General features: G+C 48.9%; 1 protein-coding gene across 1 annotated transcript in view; it reads left to right on the top strand.

Annotated features, from left to right (window-relative positions):
• The first annotated feature begins 9795 nt into the window (after positions 1–9795).
• The window catches only part of LOC147683120 (inositol polyphosphate-5-phosphatase A-like), a 419584-nt gene continuing 407116 nt past the window's right edge, over positions 9796–22263 (top strand). The window contains exon 1 of the mRNA XM_086943599.1: positions 9796–10430. Within this exon, the coding sequence (XP_086799725.1) occupies positions 10359–10430 (72 nt within the window). The 5' untranslated portion in view covers positions 9796–10358. The remainder of the gene's footprint in view (positions 10431–22263) is intronic.

The following is a 22263-nucleotide window of genomic DNA, read 5'->3' as shown; positions in this document are numbered from 1 at the left end:
TAAATCACAAAGAAATTTTGGACATTCCAAAATAGTTTTTGGGCATGGCATATCTGTGATTTTAATAATTTCAAAGTTGGCAACCATGAAAAGCGGTTCAATGTTGGGTCCAAATTTCTTAACTCTGAAGCGGTGGAACTACACTATTAGGGGTAGCTATACATTGAGAGCAAAGTTGGATAGTGTGAATTCATGAAGTAAACTTTTTATTCTGGCACAACAATCTCACTTTTTAGATGGGTCCGTTGATGGAGATGGGTTCTGACAGTGGAGAGGTGTGGTGCAGCGGCCAGGGCAGCTGACTTCGGAGCACAGGGTTCACGGTTCAATCCCTGGCTCCGGTGGCACCTCAGCTCAGCACCATGTGACTCTGGGCAATAGCTCACTTAATTTCCACAACAGCGACGTGAGACCCGTAAGGGGGAGTGGTTCGCGCTTTACAAATACAGATATAATTTTTTTTTAACTGTGAACTTGTGATTAGATCTGGACTTGTTATGGCAAGTTTGGTAGAGATTGAATACTTTAGATGTGGGATGAGGCTCTTAGCTCCAGAACAGCAGAATTTATAGCTATCTGAATCAGCTAGAGGTTGACAGGACAACGACATAGTTTTAATCGGGGAATAACTGATTTTAGTCCGGAATGGCATAGGCAACAACTTTCAGAATTGATTGTTTTTTGGAACATTGGTCAATTGATGTTGACTATAGTAGAAGAAATAAATGCCACAGTATTGTCACTGTGGATCAACCCAGAGGTAGCTAACGCATTGCCAAGGAGTATTAAACGGACACCGCAGTAGACGACCTACAAAGAGAAGTTAAGGCAAGGCCTTAGGAATGCTAAGAGCACACAAGAGCCTTCGGTGGGTTTTTGGTGACAAGCTGAGAGACGCTAAGGCAGAACCCCTTGAAAATAAGAAAACATCTCTGTAGTACATCTGTGGAGTTCCACCACAGGCAGTTATGGTAAAGTCCTACAAATCAAGTGGAAACCAAAGCAGTTATCCAGTGGGGCCACTTCAGGAATAGCAAAGGCACACTCTGAAAATGAAATACACACAACATTAGTGGGCATGTCAGATTTAACAAAAGAGCAGCTGAAATGTAGCCCAGGTATATAAACAGATACTACAATAGTGGTTGTATGCTGTCAACCCAGGTCCAGCCAAGGGCAGACCAGGGTAATACTTGGATGTCTTGGGAAGGTAGGTTAACTTTCATAGAGCAATGGAGGTGTGCACCAAGAGCCAGTGACCCTAAGTGGATTGTAAACTAGAGCATAGCTCTGAGCCACACCATGAATATCAGAGCCTGACTGGCTCAAACAAATGGGAAGAGTGGCAAATGAAAAACATGAACACCTCGGATGGTGGGTAGGCTCAAAGGACACTCGTCCAAGAAAACAATAAGTGTCTGAAACCAATTAAACCTTTAGGATAAAAAGACACAACAGTAAAAAAAAATCAAGAAAAGAAGAACCCTAACAAAAAGCTGTAAATATGCAGTTAGGATGGTTAAAAAATGATATGTTTCTACCAAATATACAGTCACAGAAACTCCTTCTTACATGGGAAAGAACACAGTACTATACATGCACACATCTTCCATGTGTGTGCACCCCCACCCCTATAAGGGAAGCGTTCGATAACCGTATCTCCTGTATGTATTCCTTTCCACGCATTACAAGCTCCACAACAAATCACACTTCGTGAAGCAGACAGCACCACAGTTCATACCTCAGGGAAAGGCTTCAATTAAACTCATACCAAGTGGAGAGGAGCAGTGCCACAAAATACCTCAAACCATGGTTATGGCGCTGCCACAACCCACACCGTGATTATCAGCACCACAATACCTCTCACTTCACTGGATAGCCCCACTGAACTGGATGAGAGGGGGTGAGTGAGACGAAGTGCAAGGGTCGAGAACAAGAGGTCTCTACAGGGAGGGATAAGAGCCATGAAACGATTGGGAGGAAGAAAGGTAAAGTGAACTGAAATGTGAACAAGAGCTCTCCTTGGTATCAAAATAAAGAATGTAGTGTTCCAATTAAGGTAACACACATGAAAGCAGTGATTTGCAAAAAAAAAGTGTCAAGACTGGAGCATTGCGTCCTAGGTGACGTGGGGTTATCTGGCAATGTTACATCGAGAGGCAAGAAGGGTAAGTGAGAAAAATGGTGTATAGGACTCTGGGGCAAAGGCACAATCGCAGTGTTGGGCTGGCCTATAGAGCAATCAGGCAATGTCCAATGGGCTCTTATGACAGATAAGTAGGAGGACCCGTTCTTTTTAGCAGTTTATCACCAAGTGGACCGGTTTTTACTGATTTCCCTGATATTACCAGAAACATTGCCTGCAGTAAATGTATGGAGTCTCCCATTCTTTGCAAAAATACCCATACAGCATGTCTTTACAAGTTCAAAACTGACTTGATCTGGGGTACAGAGCGACCCTCCCTTCAGGGGCTCCGATTTAGTTTAAGCATACATGCCAACATTTTAGAAGAAAGAGTGGGATTTGAAAATAATAATCGGGAGAATGTATTTCCCCATTGATGTCCATTGGAGAGGAGGCAATTTCAGATGTGAGACAGCTAAAATTAAGCCTTATCTGGCTTTAAAAATCAGGTAAATTGCATGTGTGGTTTAAGACATAATAAATCTGTGAGATAGAGTGTGTCATGAGCCCTTCTCTGCATACTGGAGGGGGGTATCTTTTTTCGTTACGATATTCGAAGGGGGGTGCCCGGATACGAGGTGATTCGAATTCAGAGAATATCATTTAGGGGAGATAGGAAGGCGCCTTGAGAAAACATGGATAGATGATGGGGACCAGCAGTATTGGGTTAGGCAGGGTCAGATTGGGGAGGCGGACACTCGGGCAATGGGCCTGTATCGGAGTTGCAGCTGTGGGCTGCTTTTCTGGGCAGCACGGTGGCCGATTAAGCCTGGGTCTGTGCCGTTCAGATGCTGCCAGCGGCCCAGTGGGGACCTGAGCGGCCCGACCAACGGGGTGGAGGTGTCCCAGTTTCTCTCTTTGCCGGCTCATTAATGGATGCAGATTTAGCAGAGTGCATGAGCAGAAGTGTCTTTACTTATATTCAGGTGTGGTTCACCATTGTGAACTAATCCGTGCCCAGAGTCAGGGGCGGATTGGCAATGCGGGCATTCGGGCATCGGCCGAAGGGCCGGTGTCTCAGTGCCCTCTGTGGGACAGTTTTTTCTCCCCTGTCCCAGTCCACAGAGAGTGGACTGGGACAGGGGAGAAAAAAACCTGCCCACAGAGGGCACGGACAGAGAGAAATGAAAGCAGCCTCGCTGTGGGGCCCTACAGCAATCATCAGCTGTGGCCTCTCCTTCACCCCTGCCTGGCCAAGAAATCACGCTGAGGGTGGGGTGGGGAGGGCTGATTGTTTGCAAGAATCGGCCTCCCTGGGGGCCAGGTTTTGCTCAGACCTTTGAGCCATTTTCACCTCGGCCCCCTGGGGCCCACGCAGCCCAGAAACAGTGTTAGTCTCTTAACACCTCACCCAGGGCCCTTCACATTCAGGGCATAGCAGGTGAGGAAGGATGGTTCTGGCTGTGGGGGCCAGGTAATAATTGGAACTCGCACCATCTTCACCTCAGCCTCCCCCTGGCTAACGTGGATGGCCCTTCAGCTGTGTTTTGTGCTCCCCTGCCAGGACATTGCCCTGAGGCCTGGTGGGATGGGGAGGGCTGATTAATTTACTAATTGCAGGGGCCTTACCTCTGTTCATGTGCTCCTCAGCTGAAGGTCTGGGGAGGACTAAGTAGGTTAGTAATAGCAGGGGCTTCGCTGCTATTCAGGTGCTCCTGCGCTGGAGGGCTTGAATAATTTTGACAGAAAGGGGCCTTGCTGTTTTCTTCAGTTGCTCAGCATGTAGGCCATTGTCACCTTGGCCCTGTGTCCTGCACAAGAACAGTATCCTCCTACTTTCATTCCTTGTCTGTGCAAATGGTGTTTGATTTTTCTTATGCAACTAACAACCATTGATGTAGTGTTGCGGGCAGTAGGAGCGTACCACTGCCGCACACGCCCCCTCCCACTGTTTCCACAGGTCTCACCCCTAGAGCGTAAAGGGGCGATGGTTTGGCCCTAGCGTGTACGCACGTACGTGAGTTATGTAATAAAAGGCCCGGAGCGCCGGGCGTGGTCAGGTAGTTTGCCGCCACTAACCAAACTGCATGTGTCCTGTGTCTTATGTATCCGGGCCCGAATCCAGGACACTACACTGGCGACGAGGTGGTCTACGTCCCACCTCCCCTCGTTCACTGGTGCTCCAAGTCCGCACCGCTGCCAGGTGCCCCACGTGCAGCCCACGGCCTCGCCCCTGCCTTCCAGTCGGCGGGTAATCAGCCCTCATGGCCACTGTGCCGCACCTCGAGCCGTTTGAAGTCTCGGGCCCTCCCCCGTCACAGGCCACCCGTTGGAAGAAATGGGTGGAGCGGCTAGAGACCTACTTCATCGCGGCAGACATCGCAGTTGGCCGACGCCGCGCCATGCTCTTACATCTCGGTGGCGAGGCCATCCACGACATCTCCAAAGACATCACAGAAGGCGACCCCCCACACACCTACGCCACCCTCCGCGATGCCATCAGCAGGTACTTTGAGCCATTTGCCAGCGCTGACTATGAACGCTTCCTGCTGCGCCAAGCGCGCCAGCTACCGGAAGAGTCCGTCGACGTCTTCTACGCGCGCCTCAAAAAACTGGCTAGCACGTGCACCCTCCCCGATGCAGAAGATGAGATTCGCGCCCAGTTCATCCAGGGGTGCGCCTCGCTGAAGCTGAGAGAGAGAGTTCTCGAGACTGACGCCATGTCCATGCGCGACATCCTGGCCCTAGGGCGGACCAAAGAACTTTCGAAAGCACGTGCCGCCCATATGGAGCCGAAGTCGCCCGTCACAATCAAGACAGAGCCTGTCTGGGCCGTCAGGCCCCACCCGGCAGACAAAAAGGCGGGAACACCCAAGAAAGGGCGCGCAAGACAAGGACAGTCCACCCAAGACCGACCCTGCATCTGGTGCGGAGGCCCCATCCCCCACAAGGGTGCCTGCCCGGCTCAAGGCAAAATCTGCAGCGCGTGTGGGAAGGCTAACCACTTTGCCAGCGTCTGTCTAACGTCTCAAAGGAAAAAACAGAGTGGCACACCAAGGAGAGTGCGACAGGTGGCGCCGCAGCAAGACACATCGGCCAGCAGCGACATGGACGACGACGGAGATGACGAAGCATCCGTCCACGTGGTGCGCATGCTCAACACCCTAGCAGCAGCGTCTGCGAACGAACCTATGTGCTCCGTCCTAGTACATGGCCAAGCGACCCAAGCCCTCATCGACACAGGGGCCACCATAAACCTCATGGCCGCCAGCATGTACCAGAGTCTCGAAGAGGCCCCCGCTCTCCACCCAACCAGAGTGCAAGTATTCGCCTACGGAACCCGGCGCCCCCTGCGCCTGTGCGGAGTTTTCCGGACAACGGTTTCCCATGACTCCACCTGTCTAGAAACGAAAATATACGTGTCCCAAGAGGGATCGGGGTTCCTCCTCGGCTGCAGGACTGCAAGGGAGCTGGGACTTATACATTTTGCCCTCACGGTGCAAGCCCAAGGACTAGACCATCTAGTGGCAGAACACTCCTCACTGTTTGAAGGCATCGGGTGCCTCCGTGGACCCCCAGTCCGGCTTCACATCGACCAGTCAGTCGCTCCCGTGGCCCTCCGGCACAGGCGAATCGCTTTCCATCTGCGGCCCAAGGTCGAAGCTGAACTACAAATGCTGGAACGTGCAGGCATCATCGAGCGGGTCACTGGACCTACACCATGGGTGTCACCCATTGTGGTGGCCAAGAAGCCAAAGCAGCCCGACGCAGTGAGAATCTGCGTAGATATGCGCCTCCCGAACCTAGCCATCAAAAGGGAACGACATTTGACACCAACCATTGATGACATCATCGGGGAACTCGCAGGCTCCAAGTGGTTCTCCAAGATGGACCTGCGGTCCGGTTACCACCAGATCCCCCTCCACCCCGACTCGCGGGCCATCACGACCTTTTCCACTCATGTAGGCCTGTGGAGGTATACCAGGCTAAACTTCGGCATCTCAAGCGCCGCAGAAGTTTTCCAAAATATCGTGCACAACGCCCTCCAAGGCCTGGACGGCGTGCTCAATGTGAGTGACGATATCCTTGTCCACGCCCCAACCCTGGAAGAGCATATTCAAAGAGTTCAAGCGGTATTCCGCAGACTACAAGAGAAGGGGCTAACACTACACAGAGACAAATGCGAGTTCCTACGAAGGGACATCAGTTTTTTTGGGTATAAGTTCTCCGACCAAGGTGTAGGCCCCGACCCGGATAAAGTTAAAGACATACACGATGCCCCTGCACCCTCGTCAGTAACAGCCGTCCGCAGTTTCCTAGGTATGGTAACTTACTGCGGACGCTTCATCAAGAACCTCTCGGATCTCACAGGACCCCTCCGCGACCTCACCAAGTCAAATGCCACCTGGAACTGGGGCCCTGAGCAGCAAGAATCATTCATCAACACCAAGGCAGCCCTGTCGGCAGACACGACATTAGCATACTTCAATCCACGAAACGAGTCCCAGCTGATAGTGGATGCCAGTCCCACCGGCCTGGGAGCAGTTCTGTCGCAACGCCAACCATGCGGGGAGTGGGCCCCAATAGCGTATGCCAGCCGCACGCTAACTCCCACCGAGCAGCGCTACTCGCAGATCGAACGCGAGGCAATCGCCATATTATGGGGGTGCCGCCACTTCCACATCTACCTGTATGGACACCTTTTTGCCGTGATCACTGATCACAAGCCCCTAGTACCCCTCTTCCAGGGGACATCATCTCGTCCACCACCAAGAATAGAAAAGTGGGTACTTCAGCTGCAAGAGTTCCGGTTCACAGTAGAGTACAGGCCGGGCACCCGAAACCCAGCGGACTATCTCTCGAGACACGCCCGTCCAGTCACAGCCGCGGAAGCGGCGGAGGCCGCCGCCACCGAGGAGTATGTCCGACTCATTGTCGAGAGGTCTAAACCACGCCCAATGTCCCTAGAAGAGGTTGCGAGAGCCACCAAAGACGACGACTGCCTCCAGATCGCAGCCCAAGCCCTGAAGTCCGGAGACTGGAAAGCTCTGCAAAGCCCTGCGTCTTTCCGCACCCCAGCCGCTCAGGCAGTCCTGAAGGCCCTGTATCAAGTCAAAGACGAACTGTCAGTGTCCACCGAAGGGTGTCTCCTGAGAGGCCCCCGCCTCGTGCTGCCCAGCAGCCTCACCCAGCAAGCCGCCCAGTTAGCACATGGGTCACATCAAGGAATCGTCAAATCGAAGAACAGACTCCGCAGCAAGCTATGGTTCCCCGGGCTTGACAGAGCCGTGGAGGAGGTCGTCCACAACTGTCCTGTGTGCCTGGCCACCAGCCTACCAAATCCTCCAGCACCGATTATCACCGAAGATGGGCCTACCTTCCCGTGGGCCCGAGTAAGCGCAGACTTCGGAAGCCTCCCAGGGGGCAAACACATGTTGGTCGTAGTGGACGATTTCTCCCGATACCCCGAGGTGGAGATTGTAACCTCAACTGCGGCGGCCGAAGTAATCCCAAAATTCGAGAAGATTATCGCAACACACGGAATCATGCAAGAAGTCTGCACCGATAATGGACCCCCGTTTAATGGCAGTGAATTCACAGAGTACCTGCGAAGCCACAGTATCAAGCACAGACGGATCACACCAAGATGGCCGCAGGCGAACGGGGAAGTAGAGAGGCTGATGAGGACTTTGAACAAAGTCATCCAAATCGCAGTCGCCGACGGCCAATGCCTAGAGCTAGCAATCTACCAGTTCCTACGAGAGTATCGCCAGACTCCCCACTGCACCACCGGAGTCGCCCCAAACCGCCTGTCCTTCAACCGAGCCGTAGTGGACACCCTCCCGCACCATCCCAGATGGGAGACTGCTCCGACTCCTCAGAACCGGTCCATGGAACAACGTTTGAAGAACAACTTGGAAGCGTCAAGGAGGCGGAGATCCGAAGAGAGCCCCATTCAAGCAGGAGACGCAGTCCTGGTGAAAGACCGCCATCCCGGCGGGAAGTTCCGACTGCCATTCGAGTTGGACCCCTGGAGAGTCACCGAAGTGCGTGGAACTATGATCACCGCCGTAAGGAACGGAGAAGTGGTCACGAGAAACGTCTCTTTCTTCAAACGAGTACGTGAGCGAGAGGAAGACCTAGAACCGGACGACTGGCACACGGATAACCCAACACCAAGTACTGGACACGGAAGCCCCCCGCGCCAGCGCCGGCCTACGGAACATCTCAATGTAGGCCCCCCAGCGCGACACCCCGAGGACGCTGCACCGATAAAGGGAGATCCGTCGGAATCAGCAGGATCCCCCAGCAGCTCTGACACCGGCGAAACTAGCGAAGCCCCCCCAGCCACTGGGGAAGGCCGCACTCAATCAAGATACAACCTACGCCCCAGCCCCAGACCTTCCCAGAGGTACAGAGACTTTGTCGCACAATGCTGGCGTTGAACTAATCCAGGCGACAGACCCCGCCGAGACCAAAGTAAGGCTGTTTAAGTTCATTGTTTAATGTGGTGGTATTGGGTCCATGATTTTCAGAGACTACACTTTAGACTGTCAAGCTGTTGGTGATTAGCCCCGGCCGATGAACGTTTCCGCTTCACCGCCTAGAGACATTTATAAAATGTTTGGTTCCGCTGTGTTTTTGTTTTTCATTTCATCCCTAGGTAAAGGAGGAATGTAGTGTTGCGGGCAGTAGGAGCGTACCACTGCCGCACACGCCCCCTCCCACTGTTTCCACAGGTCTCACCCCTAGAGCGTAAAGGGGCGATGGTTTGGCCCTAGCGTGTACGCACGTACGTGAGTTATGTAATAAAAGGCCCGGAGCGCCGGGCGTGGTCAGGTAGTTTGCCGCCACTAACCAAACTGCATGTGTCCTGTGTCTTATGAATCCGGGCCCGAATCCAGGACACTACAATTGACAAAGCCAATAGTCCTGTCTGCTTGTAGGTGTAATGTTACTTGATTGACATATCTGGATGCAATGACAGGCACCGTAATACCAGTCGGGAGCAGGGCACGCCCCTTGAATGTGGGCCACGCCCCTTGAATGTGAGCCACGCCCCTTAAATGTGGGCCACTTTTTCCGTCAGTGCCCGGGCCAAATTGGGATCCGACCCTGCCCAGAGTCATGGCAGTATTTGCATTTTTTTAAAATCTTAGTAAGGTTAAAAAAACTTAGAGAACCCCCCCCCCCCCTTATTTTTATAATAACACTGAAGCAGTGTTTTGAGAAAAAAAGGCGCAATCCGCAAACGTGTGCCACTTTTTTAGGGTGTCTGGGCCTATTTAGTATCCCATACGAACCCTGTGAGGCATGAGAGACTGGAAGTAAGAAGGCTGGACGACGGCAGACAGGGCGCGCGAGACGAACTGACAGGAAACGTTGCGAGTGAAACACGGGGCGCGAGGTCAAGGTCCGAGGGCGCTGGAACTGGGAGCAAGGAGGACATAGGAGGGACGGACTGGAGAAGCCGAAGGTGAGGCATGAAGGGGAGGAGCCAAGGTGCAGGAGAAAGGAAGAGCGCAAGTGTCAGAGAGGACCTGTGGGAGGGAAAGAGGAGACAGACGGACGGAAGCGAAGAGGAGAAAGGGGAGGGAACAGAGGCGGGCGGGAGGAGTGAAGAAGGTAAAGGGCGGGTTGTGGGTGGGGAGAGGGAGGGGCACAAAGAAGGAGCACAGGACAGAGAGGCACATGGGATCAGCTGAGTGCTCGAAGATCCAGGAAGAGAGGCCAGAAGACAGGGGCAGCCGCAGCCGGCGCCGGGAGCTCAGCTTCCCTTCTCCGTCATCTAACCAGACACCCCCCACGAGCCTCACAGACCCCCCAGCCCTTCTTACAGGAGCATAACTGCCCCAGGCCCGCTCACTGTACCCACCCCAGAACATCCCACCTGTTCAACCGCAGGGCACCACCAGAAGAACCCCGCTAGGAGCCGAGTGCCCCACCACCCCCAGGAACACAGTGAACCCTTCCAGGGGTCAGCAATTTCTCCAGCCCGCACCAGGAGCAGCTGCAGGGTCTCAGCCTCCCCTTCCATCGCCAAGTGGCCTTTAGACCCCTTACCCCCGGGTCAGCAGCCCCCCCCCCCGGTCAGCAGCCCCCCCCCCCCGGTCAACACCCCCTAGCAGATTCCTCTCACCCTCAGTCTGGATCTGAGGAGACTGCCTGTGAGAGTCACAGCAGCTGATCGCCCGAACGAGTGAGTCCCAAGTAGGATGCTAGTGACCTCCTCATGTCTATGGGTACGCTGAGCCCCGCGGGGGTGCTGCTCATCACTGCCAACGTGGGCTCTCTCTTCGACTATGTGAGTTCTTCAGGGGAACATGATGGGGCAGGGGGTGGGGCAGGGGGTGAGACAGCTGGAGGCAGAGAGGCGCGGGCTGAGCCATCAGTTACAGAACGGGTGATGTGGATAGTGGACCAATGGCTGCATGGTCAACTTGCTGAGTGGCTCAGTGTATGCAATCGATGGCTGGAGTCTAGATACAGGTCAATGTCTGGATGTAGATATGCATCAGACACTGGATGCATATAAAGGATCAATAGCTGGTTCTTGATCAAGAATCCAAGTTTGGATGTCCCTATATATCCATGTCTGGATGTATATGGATCGATGGGTGGCTGTAGGTATGGATCGATGGGTGGCTGTAGGTATGTATCGATGGGTGGCTCTAGGTATGGATCAATGGGTGGATGTTGGCATGGATCGGTGTCTGCATGTGTGTGGATCGATGGGTGGCTGTAGGTATGGATCGGTGTGTTGATGCGTATGGATTGATGGGTGGCTGTAGGTATGGATCGGTGTGTTGATGCGTATGGATTCGTGGGTGGTTGCATGTATGGATCGTGTCTAGATGCGTATGAATCGATGGGTGTATGTAGGTATATATTGGTGTCTGAATGTGTATGGATCGATGGGTGGATGTAGGTATGGATCGATGGGTGGATGTAGGTATGGATCGTTGTATGGATCGCTGGGTGGATATAGGTAGGGATTCAATCAATCATCAATCAGTGACATTTATAGAGCGCACTACTTACCCGTTGGGTCTCAAGGCGCTTAGGGGGGGGGGTGCCGTTACTGCTCGAACAGCCAGGTCTTGAGCTTCTTCCTGAAGGAGAGGTGGTCTTGGGTCAGGCGCAGGTCGGCCGGGAGGGAGTTCCAGGTCTTGGCGGCCAGGTAGGAGAAGGACCTTCCTCCTGTTGTCGCTCTACGGATGCGTGGGACGGTGGCGAGAGCGCGGCTGGCTGAGTGGAGGTGACGTTTGGGAGCGTAGAAGTTGATTCGGTTGTTGAGGTAGCTCGGGCCTTGATCGTGTAGGGCTTTGTGTGCGTGGGTGAGGAGACGGAAGGTGATTCTTTTGTTGACGGGGAGCCAATTTAGGTCTCTCAGGTGTCCGGAGATGTGGCTGTTTCGTGGGATGTCGAGGATGAGTCTGGCTGAGGCGTTCTGGATCCGCTGGAGTCTCTTCTGGAGCTTGGCGGTGGTTCCGGCGTAGAGGGCGTTGCCGTAGTCCAGTCGGCTGGTGACGAGGGCCTGGGTGACGGTCTTCCTGGTCTCCGTGGGGATCCACCAGAAGATCTTCCGTAGCATGCGCAGGATGTTGAAGCACGCTGAGGAGACGGCGTTGACTTGCCTGGTCATGGAGAGGGAGGAGTCCAGGATGAAGCCCAGGTTGCGTGAGTGGTTTGTCGGTTTGGGTGCGGTGCCCAGGGCGGGGGGCCACCAGGAGTCGTCCCAGGCGGTGGGTGTGGAGCCCAGGATGAGGACCTCCGTCTTGTCTGAGTTCAGTTTCAGGCGGCTGGTCGTCATCCACTTGGCTACCTCCTTCATCCCTTCGTGCAGGTTGGCTCTGGCGGCGGCGGGGTCGTTGGTCAGGGAGAGGATCAGCTGGGTGTCGTCGGCGTAGGAGATTATGTTGAGGTTGTGTTGGCGTGCGATGGCGGCGAGGGGGCTCATGTAGACGTTGAAGAGGGTAGGGCTCAGCGAGGATCCTTGAGGGACGCCGCAGATGACTTCGGTGGCCTCTGACTTGTACGGTGGCAGGCGGACTCTGTGTTCTTCCGTCGAGGAAGGAGACGATCCATTCCAGTGCCTTCTCCTGGACTCCGACGTTGCTGAGGCGCTGCACTAGGGTGCGGTGGCAGACGGTGTCGAAGGCCGCGGAGAGGTCTAGGAGGATGAGGGCCGCTGTTTCTCCGTTGTCCATCAGGGCTCGGATGTCGTCGGTGGCGGCGATGAGGGCGGTCTCGGTGCTGTGGTTGGCTCGGAAGCCGGACTGCGAGGGGTCAAGGGATCCGTTCGTCTCGAGGAAGGCGGCCAGCTGTTTGTTGACGGTCTTCTCGATGACTTTGGCTGGAAACGGGAGTAGCGAGATGGGGCGGTAGTTCTTTAGTTCGGTGGGGTCTGTTGTAGGTTTCTTGAGTAGAGCGCTGAGTTCGGCGTGCTTCCAGCTCTCGGGGAAGGTGGCGGTGTCGAAGGAGGTGTTGATAATGTCCCGCAGGTGGGGTGCGATGACAGCGTCGGCCTTGTTGAAGACGTGGTGAGGGCAGGGGTCAGTCGGAGATCCGGAGTGGACGGAGTTCATCATGCGGACGGTGTCATCGGTGCTGATCGGAGTCCAGGCTCGGATGGTGGTGGTGGGCGGCGTTGCTGTGGTTGTGGCGTGCGTTGGATGGGTGCTGAAGCTGTTGTGTATGTCCGCGATCTTGTTGTGGAAGTAGGAGGCGAGGGAGTTGCAGAGGTCCTGCGAAGGGGTGATGTCGTTGTTTCCGGCGTTGGGGTTGGAGAGCTCTTTCACGATGTTGAAGAGTTCCTTGCAGTTGTGTGCGTTGTTGTCCAGCCGGTCCTTGAATGCAGTTTTCTTGGCGGTGCGGATCAGTTGGTGGTGCTTCCGGGTGGCGAGTTTGAGGGCGGTCATGTTGTCCGGTGTAGGTTCCTTTCTCCAGACTTTCTCGAGGGCTCGGCAGTTCTTCTTGGAGCTCTTGAGTTCGTCGGTGAACCATGGGGCTTTCTTGCTGCCGGGTCTGTTGGGCGGGGTCCTCAGAGGGGCGAGTTCGTCCGCGCAGTTGCTGATCCACTTTGTGAGGTTGTCGGCGGCCTGGCTGGGGTTCGCTGAGCTGGCAGGAGGGTGCTGGCTCAGGAAAGCGGCGAGCTGGTCGGCTGTGATCTTGTTCCAGTTTCTTCGGGCAACCTGTTGCTGGTGGTGGTGGATCGTCGTTCTTCTGAAGGTGAAGTGGACGCAGCTGTGGTCTGTCCAGTGGAGTTCCGTGGCGTGGCTGAAGGCGATGTCTTTGCTGGATGAGAAGACGGCGTCGAGTGTGTGTCCGGCGAGGTGGGTGGGGGTGTTCACCAGTTGCTTGAGTCCAAGGTTGGCGAGGTTGTCGAGCAGGGTGCTGGTGTTGCGGTCGTTGTTGTTCTCCAGGTGGAAGTTGAGGTCCCCTAGGAGGATGTAGTCAGCGGAGGGGAGGGCATGCGGGCTGGCGAAGTCGGCGATGTCCTCGCTGAATTGAGTGCGTGGTCCCGGGGGTCGGTAGATCAGGGTGACTCTGAGGGTGGTCTTCGGGTCGTTGCGGATCTGGAAGTGCAGGTGTTCGGCGGTTGTGAGGGTGTTGTCGGTGCTAGTCGTGATTCGGATGGTGTTCCTGTGGATGATGGCGATGCCTCCTCCCGTCTGGTTGGCGGTGCGGTCCCTCCGGGTGATCTTGTAGCCCTCTGGGATGGCGATGGCGATGTCGGGCGCTGAAGAGGCGTTCATCCAGGTCTCCGTGATGAAGGCAACGTCAGGGGCTGTGGCGTCTAGGAGGTTCCAGAGTTCGATGGCGTGTCTGTGGACGGAGCGGGTGTTGAGCAGGATGCACTTGAGGTGGTTGCTGCTGGTGATTGGCTTGGCCGGTGCTGGTGCCGGGCAGGTCCGGATGCAGGTGAACTTGCAGGCGTGGCAGCTGAAGGGTCTGTGGGTGCGTCTCGGGGTGGCTCGGTAGCATCCAGGGACTCGGCCGGTGTTGAGTGCGAAGAGTGTTGCGGCGTCGTAGGTCCGGCGGGTCGTCTTGCTTAGGCGGGGGCCAGGGGTCCTGGCACTGGGCGTGGTCCAGGCGCGGACGGGCGTAGACGGGCTTACCTTTGGCGCGCCATCGGCGCGCCCGCTGCGCGTGACCGCTGCGCGTTCGCACGGTCGCCATATATGGCGAAGTGCACGGGGGGGCGGAGCAGCTGGGAGGCGGGAGCGGGGAGGGTACAGAAGGCTAAAAGGGGCGGGGTTGGCGGCGGTGGCGGGAAGCGGGGAGGGAGGATGGTGTCTGAATGCACATGGATCGATGGATGGATGTGGGTATGGATCGATGGGTGGATGTAGGTGTGGATCGCTGTATGTACCGCTGGGTGGATGTAGGTATTAATTGATGTCTGGATGTGTATGGATCAATGGGTAGATGTAGGTATGGATTGTTCGTAAATACATTCTTGTCTTATTTGTTGAATATTTCTTTGTTCATGAACGGATTCCTGTCTTCTGTATTAAACAATTCCAATGGATAATCTTTCACATCGTATTTACCCCCCAGTAGGCACAGAACTCAGGTTTTGGTCTTAAAGAGAATCTTGATCTCCCAGTTTGTATTTTTCACCTATTAGATATGGAACTCAGGTTTTGGCCAAGTCCAATATTTCAGCACAGTGGATTCAATTCTTGAAGGATGCAGTCACTTTTTACCTCAGCAGCTCAGATTATTGCATGTCAGCGCAATCTGTTAAATTCATGGAGATTGCATTAAGATAATCGGGGAAAGGGAGGTCCATTACATACAATCTGTGGGGAAGTCTGGGCACAACTGGAATGCTAGTGCATTAATATGTTTTTGAAACCTTTGAAAATGTACTGTATTGATTTTGGTACAGCGTATGTCAGCAGGGAACCTTCATGGTTTTACTTTCACTTATGGAGTGACTGCTTGCTTCAAAAAATGTATAACCTTGTTTGATCTTTTGGCAAATGGTTGATTTATTGTATTGTATTGTTTTTATTGTCCTGGTTTTAAAAAAAAGTTTTATTGTCATGATTGTAAGTAATTAGCAATACATTATTTTGTCTGAATTGATTTCAGCCTTCCTTCATAAACCTTTTTTTTCTTTTGTATACTCCTATTCATCTGCTCCTCGTGATTCTATAGTTCATTTATTTATTTAAGAGTTTTATATAGTTTTTTTTTTGTTGCAGAGTCTTATATAGCGCGAACTTGACTCGAATCGGGTATCAGAGCGCTTTACATAGCACCAGTTACGTTACATGAGGACACACATTCATTTTTGTTAGGCACGAGGAGATTAAGTGATTTGCCCAGAATCACAAGATGTTTAGCGACATTGTCGAGACTCGAACCCAGGTCCCCAGGTTCGAGATCGGAGCGTATTACATCAGTACATTTCACATCACACAAAAAAACAAGTATAGGCAGAGCAACTGAGACTATACAAATCAAGTCAGTGGTTGAGTATGAGTGGGGGAATAGCAGGGAAGGGGTATAGTGAGTGGTGGTGGAGAGCCTTTCACGTTTGGGGACCATCTAGTTGAGGTGCTGGTTGAGGAGGAGATCCATTAACAGTCTTTGGAAACTCAAGAAGAAGGGGTTTGTCATGTTATGGACAGGTATGGAGTTCGAGATTTTAGGAGCATTGTTCTAGAACGAGCGTGGCAGTGTTTTTTGTTTGTGGGCTTTGGGCAGAATGAGGAGTAGGGTATTTGAGCTTCTTAGTTTTCTCGACTGACCCGCCTCCAAGAGTTTTGAGGCCAGGTAAGCAGGTCTTCCAGTGTGAAGAACTTTGTGAGTAATACAAGTGGGAAGAACTGTGTGAATAATACAGGCTGTTCTAAAGCTGAATTCCATTTGTCATTAAACTCTTCTGCCCGTTTTCGTTGGTATTGTTTAGTTTTACGGCGTAAGTGAATATTTTTATTCCTTCTTTATGAACACCTTCCATTGTTCGTGGACTGATTCCTTACTTTTCCAAGAACCAATGCTTTACTTCTTCACAAATACACTAACCACATCGTTTTGAAACTTTTATTTCTTTCTTCAAGAACAATTCTTTTTGATCAAATGTACTTCTGCCTTATTCGTAAAATTTCCTTTCATTCTTTATCAACCAACCCGCCCTTCATCAACCTACATTTACATTATTTCAAGAATGGATTGCTTCTCACTTGCAAACAATTTCTTTATAGTTCTTGAGTGAGCTTTTCCTTTTGATACATGGATCCTTAGTTTCCTTCTTTAATTATTTCCGCTTACTTTGGTAACTGGCTTTTTCCTTGGTTACAAGCATAATCCTGACTTCTACATAAACCATTCCTTTGCTTCTTCAGAAACTGCCATATTCATTAACTCTTTTCCTTACAACGTAATGAACCAATTCATGTTTTCTTTAATAAGTGATTCTTGGCTTACTCATAAACTGATCTTTGGCTTGATTATCGGAATTTTGTTCTGTTCCTATTTCTTCATTTATTTATTAACATCATCTTCTTTTGTTGTTTAACTTATTCTCCCCTTCTACTTAAACTGATTCACTCTTGTTCATTACTGTTTCTTCTCTTCTCTTTGAACCATATTCTGCCTTCTTCATTATCTGATTTTAGCCTTCATCTTGAATTGACCTGAGCTTCCTTCATTAATATTTATCGGAGAGAAGATCACTCCTATCTTTAAAAAGTGATTGCTGTCTTCATAAGCCAATTCCTGCCTTCCTTATGATTTTTCTTTTGACGTCTCCATGATCTTAGTTGTACCTTTTTTTTAAATTACTAATCATGGGGGAAATAAGACCCAGGCAAAACAAGTTATTACTTCCCCAGCCCACAGGCAAGAGTCACAGACAGGTTCAAGCTCCAGGCATTGTAACCAATGGCTCTCCCTACTCCCACCCTGTTAGAAGTTAGATAGGTCAAATTCTAGGGCTCATCTATTCCTTCACCTAGGTCCTTCTCATAGGCCAGAACAGCAAGATTTCTAGATTCTCTATGCTTTAACCCCTTGGCTGCTGGGGTAGTTTTCCTGCTGTGCTGGGGGGCGGAGAGCATTTGTGCAGTAGTCTAGTTGTGAAAAGGGGTATGGAGGCTCTGTAAGGCAGCTTAATTAACCCCTTGCATGCTCATGACGAGCTCAGCTCCTCATGAGCTACAGCGCCCCGGTGCTCATGACTAGCTCAGCTCGTCATGAGCTACAGTGCTCCTGTGCTCATGACGAGCTGAGCTCGTCACGGCCACACCCGTTTCAATAGAACGTTCAGCACAGCAGGGGAATTATCCCAGCGTGCGAGCGTTCTGTCATGAGCACCGGAGCACTGTAGCGTAGCTCATGACGAGCTGAGCTCGTCATGAGCATGCAAGGGGTTAATTAAGCTGCCTTACAGAGCCTCCACACCCCTTTTCACAACTAGACTACTGCACAAATGCTCTCGGGCAGAAGTGTACCCTTACAGATCACTATATCTCTTTTGAGAAACTAACAACAAGTACACCCCTCCTTCATCAACAAGTTCTTTCTTCATTGGCAGATTTTGTCTAATTTGTGCATCAGTCCTATCGGTCCACATGAATTTCCTTCTTTATGAAGATAATCTTCTCGTCTTCATGTAACAACAGTTTCAACTCTTTATGAACCTGCTCTTGTCTTTTCAATAGGCATACTTGGTTATTTCCTTTCCATGAACATATATTTTCCTGCCTGATATAATGATTGGTGCAATTCATTGACCTAGTTCTTTACTTTTTCCTTTCATGAATTTGTCTTGCCTTCCTTTTGAACCTGTTTTTCCCTTTATTCTGAAGAGAATGTTCCTTTCTTTGTATTCAAATGATTTTACTCATCAAAGGCTGATTCTCCCCTGGTGCTGAATTAGCTCCTTTATTTCCCATGAATCTTTCCTTGCTCCCCAACTGTTTTTCCTCACCATGTAAAGATTCTTCTCATCATCAAGAACCTATCTTTTCCTTCCTCGTGAAAGCAATCTTTCCTTGAAGATTATGTAATGCATGCCTTAGTTATTAACCTATCCCATTATTATTTTTTCGCCAGTTATTGCTGCAATTGTTGTCAATCATGTCTTACCCATAACCCTTTTGTTTATTTCCTACATAAACCAGTGGTTTCTCAGAATTGGATCTTTTTATAGATTCACCTGCTTGAATCTATGAAAGATGCCAAATCGGAAGAACTAAATTTACAGATAGTGAACTTTTTTCTCTTGCTTGTTAACCCATTCTTGGTTTCTTCATGGACCCAGTCTCACCTTCCTCATGAGCATTTTCTGACTCCTTTGTGAACACGTTGTCCTTAATGTACCTATTTTCTAATATTCATTTACCAATGAATTCTTTCATTACTTATCTCATTCTTGTATTCTACTTAAATATAATTTCCCTTCCAAACACACCCATTATTTTCTTCTTTATTAACTGTTTCACACATAGTCAATGATCAGATTATTTCAACAACATTTTCAAGCCTTTCCCTGAACTGATTTCACCTTCTCAATATAACTATTTCTGCCTTCTCCATGAACCAATTTTCAAATTTTTATAAATGCGTTGTTCATTTTCAAGTAGTTCCTGCATGCTAGATTAATCCATTCTCTTAAATTAACCTCTAATGAACTTCTTTGTAAACTATTCATGTATAGATGTATGTATTTGGTATTTCAGTAGCGCAAACCTAGCCATGAGGCAGCAGAGCGCTGTACATAGTCAAAGAAAATCATAAAGTCAACAAGTGAGAGGAAGCAGGATTGTCGACGGTTAATGCATTGCGATGTAGTGTTCTTTAACGAAGGGCATCTTCAACTTTTTTCAAAATTGAAGCAGTGTTGGGGCGGACTTTATGGAGACAGGGATGTTGTTCCAGTTTCTAGTTGCACCCCGGCTTCTATTTAATTTTCTTCATGAAATGTTTCTTTCCGTCTTCATAAACTGATTCTTCCTTTGTCCACAAACGGATTGCACCTTCATGATGAATTGTTATGTTATACATGGGTCCTGTACCTATCCTCTATCCTGAGAAGACTTTCCAAAACATTGTTATCTACTGCAATTACGTCACAGCAGTGAGAAACGCAGCTTGTTTACCACTACTGTGATGAACCAGTGCTTATATACCAATAACCCTTTCTGGCTTTTTCCTAAACCTGTTGATCTCTTCTTTCACAAACTCATTCCTCCTTTCTGCTAGAACAAGTATATTCTTTTAAAACAAGCCCTTCCTTTTTGTCACAAAATTATTTTCTATTTCTTTATCAGATAATACTTCTCTTTTTCATGACATACTTATGCTTTAATGATATAGCAGTTCCTAATGAATCTTGGGATAGAAATTGAGGGCGGTGAGCACAAATCAGCTCCTGGTTAATACTATTTTGCCCCTCTCAAGCTTTCTTTGTGATTACCATGCTCTGACATCAGTACCTGCAGTTATGGTTTGTTTTGTTCAGAGACAGGCAACTGTATGCTGAAGTCTCTCTGGTCCGTTTCAATTCACCAAAGTTAGGGCAATCTTCCATGGGGAAGACAAGCCTTTAAATATTTCTCAGTAACTAACAATTTTTTGATAATGCTGAAACCGTCAAATGTTTAATGGCATTTAAAATAACCGAAGCAATGTTCATCAGATATGCACACGTATGAATTTACCATAAGCACTATGGGGGTTCAAAAAAGTTTATTGATGCTTAATTAAAATCTTACCATAAATAACAGCAAAACAACAAAACAAAATCTCTAGGAAAAACATTACAATCAAAAGAAGGTAAATACATTTTAAAGAAGCTAAAAAAAGAGTTAGCTGCCTTTTTGTTAGAAAATAAATAAAAATAAGTAGAAGTTGCAATAAAAAGAGAAATCGCGGTACCCATTAACGTCACTGTGCAAGGAGTCATTTTAAGCACAATTTCTTCTTTTAAAAGTCTAGCTTTCCCTTAAAATGGACTGCATTTTGATCAGATACATGGTAGATACGTTATGTACTGAGAACTGTACATTCACATTATGTATGCAGAACTGTAAACTCATGTAAAAAAACTACTAAAGTCGGAAGGTTCCTCAGTAAATCATTTTTTAACGTAGCTAATTGAAAGGCCCCCTTTCTTCATCATTGCTGAAAAAGCATTTTCAGACCAGCATTAACAGAAACTGAATCTCTAAACAAATATCTCTCCGTATCAGCGGAAGCGAATTTCCAAGATGTAATGTGTTTCATACAATAGGGTTGAGAGATGGTAACCCGAAGTGTCTGTCTATTGTTGGCTCAGTATCCAGCATTCTCGGACTGGAGGTATTTTCTGTGTCATTCCTTTAAGGCTTTGTTGCACACTGTCAATGGCATATGAGGCTTCTTTTTAAAGTCGTAATCACTCCTAGATAGTCATGGTCAGTTCAGATGCTTCCTGGATACATCAAAAGCGGCAAAATGCAAGTGCTACATGCAGTTCCTTTTTCGTAAACCAATTGGTTACATATATATTAGGGATAGAAACAATGAATATATGTAATTTTGATCAAGGCTTTAAGGGGCTGAATCACAAAAAATGTCTTCTTGCATGCATAAGTGAGTATATAAGACTACATAGTTTTACTACAAATGTATTCATTTAAAGACCCCTTTGGACCACTCAGTGGAAAATGATGACATTGGTAAGTTCCTCTCTTGTAAGCCTGTTTGCTGTAACCTTACTCTTGTATATTTGCTTATTTGCTCACAATTTCCTTCTCTTAAAAAATATTTTTCTGGTGAAAAACCCCTTTTACTGGGCCCATTAAAAAGAGGTGATTTCTAGGCACATATTGCAGCACTTTATTACATTGCTGATTGCCAGTTTAAAATGTAATGTCCCCAATACATTTACTTACATAGCTCTGAACTACTTTGCAAATTACCATGATAAAAAAACACACAAATTATTGATCTAAAATGTAGCTTAAAATAGTTGGTTAAAAGATTGAACATGTTTTCTTAACCATTAACATAATGTCCATCATATTGCAATTTGCAATTTCTTTCAGTAACACCCATGTTTCTTACCTCGTTACTCTCTTGTCTTTTAAATTACCTCTGCCTGTCTCAATAACTATCTACCCTTATTTTCCGAGCTTCTTCTCTTGTTTCTCAAGAGGTTTTTTTTTTTTACAGCGTCTTCCTCTTTTTGATCTAATGGTCTCAGGGTTTTGTTGACATTCTGGATTATGCCTTGGACAGCCCCATCAAAGGAAATTATTAATGTTCCCATGGGCTGAACCCATTAAGGACTACCTGGATGTTTTGTTTTGCTCATCCCATCCAGGTTATGACATGTTCCAGCGACATACAGGCTGGAGCATGTGTCGGTTGACCTATCAAAGATCTTACAATAGATGGCCATGATACTTTTCATGGGATGGGCATTATCGCCACTGTGACTCCAACTGGAACATTTTCAACGGTCATTAAGACGGGGTTTCACACGACCGTAGAACACGAGAAGTTGTGGGATCTGATTCTTTTTCCTGGAACGGAGTTTGCAAGTTAACAATACGCGCTCTACATTTCTTGTGAACTTTCTGCCCAACAGAAACGTGAAACTTAGATATTTTTCTCTTCTTGCATGTTTTTTGAATTCCAGTCACTCCTCTTTCAGTGAGTACTGATACATCGTTATCTTCTTGAAACACTACATCACAAATGAAACACTTTCTACGTCCATTTTCACTGTATCTCACAGCAACTCGCAAGAACCTGTAACATATAAATGAAACATTTTTGATTAACAAAAAAACAAACAATAACAATAAAGAAACAAAACACAAACCATAGCAAGCTTTTTATTTAAAAAGTTAAGTGTAATATTTACGTTCCTTCACACTTTGTCATATAAGTCAATGAAAAAATTAGACAAACAATGTCTATCTGACATATTTCGCGATTATTTGATATTATGGTCATCAGAAACAATTTTTTACTTTCCCGTCCCTAAAAACATATAAAATGATTCCACATATGGGCATATAAACAGTTATACCCTATATCTCAAATAATGGGCAGCCATTTAGAAAAATCCGCCATATTGGATGAACGCGTCATGATAGAGTGGTATACTTTTCACCATCGTTTTCTAT

The sequence above is a fragment of the Lissotriton vulgaris genome, chromosome 11 (genome assembly GCF_964263255.1).
Source record: "Lissotriton vulgaris chromosome 11, aLisVul1.2, whole genome shotgun sequence".
Taxonomy (NCBI): Eukaryota; Metazoa; Chordata; class Amphibia; order Caudata; family Salamandridae; genus Lissotriton; species Lissotriton vulgaris.
This window is presented reverse-complemented; position numbering and strand designations above follow the sequence as displayed.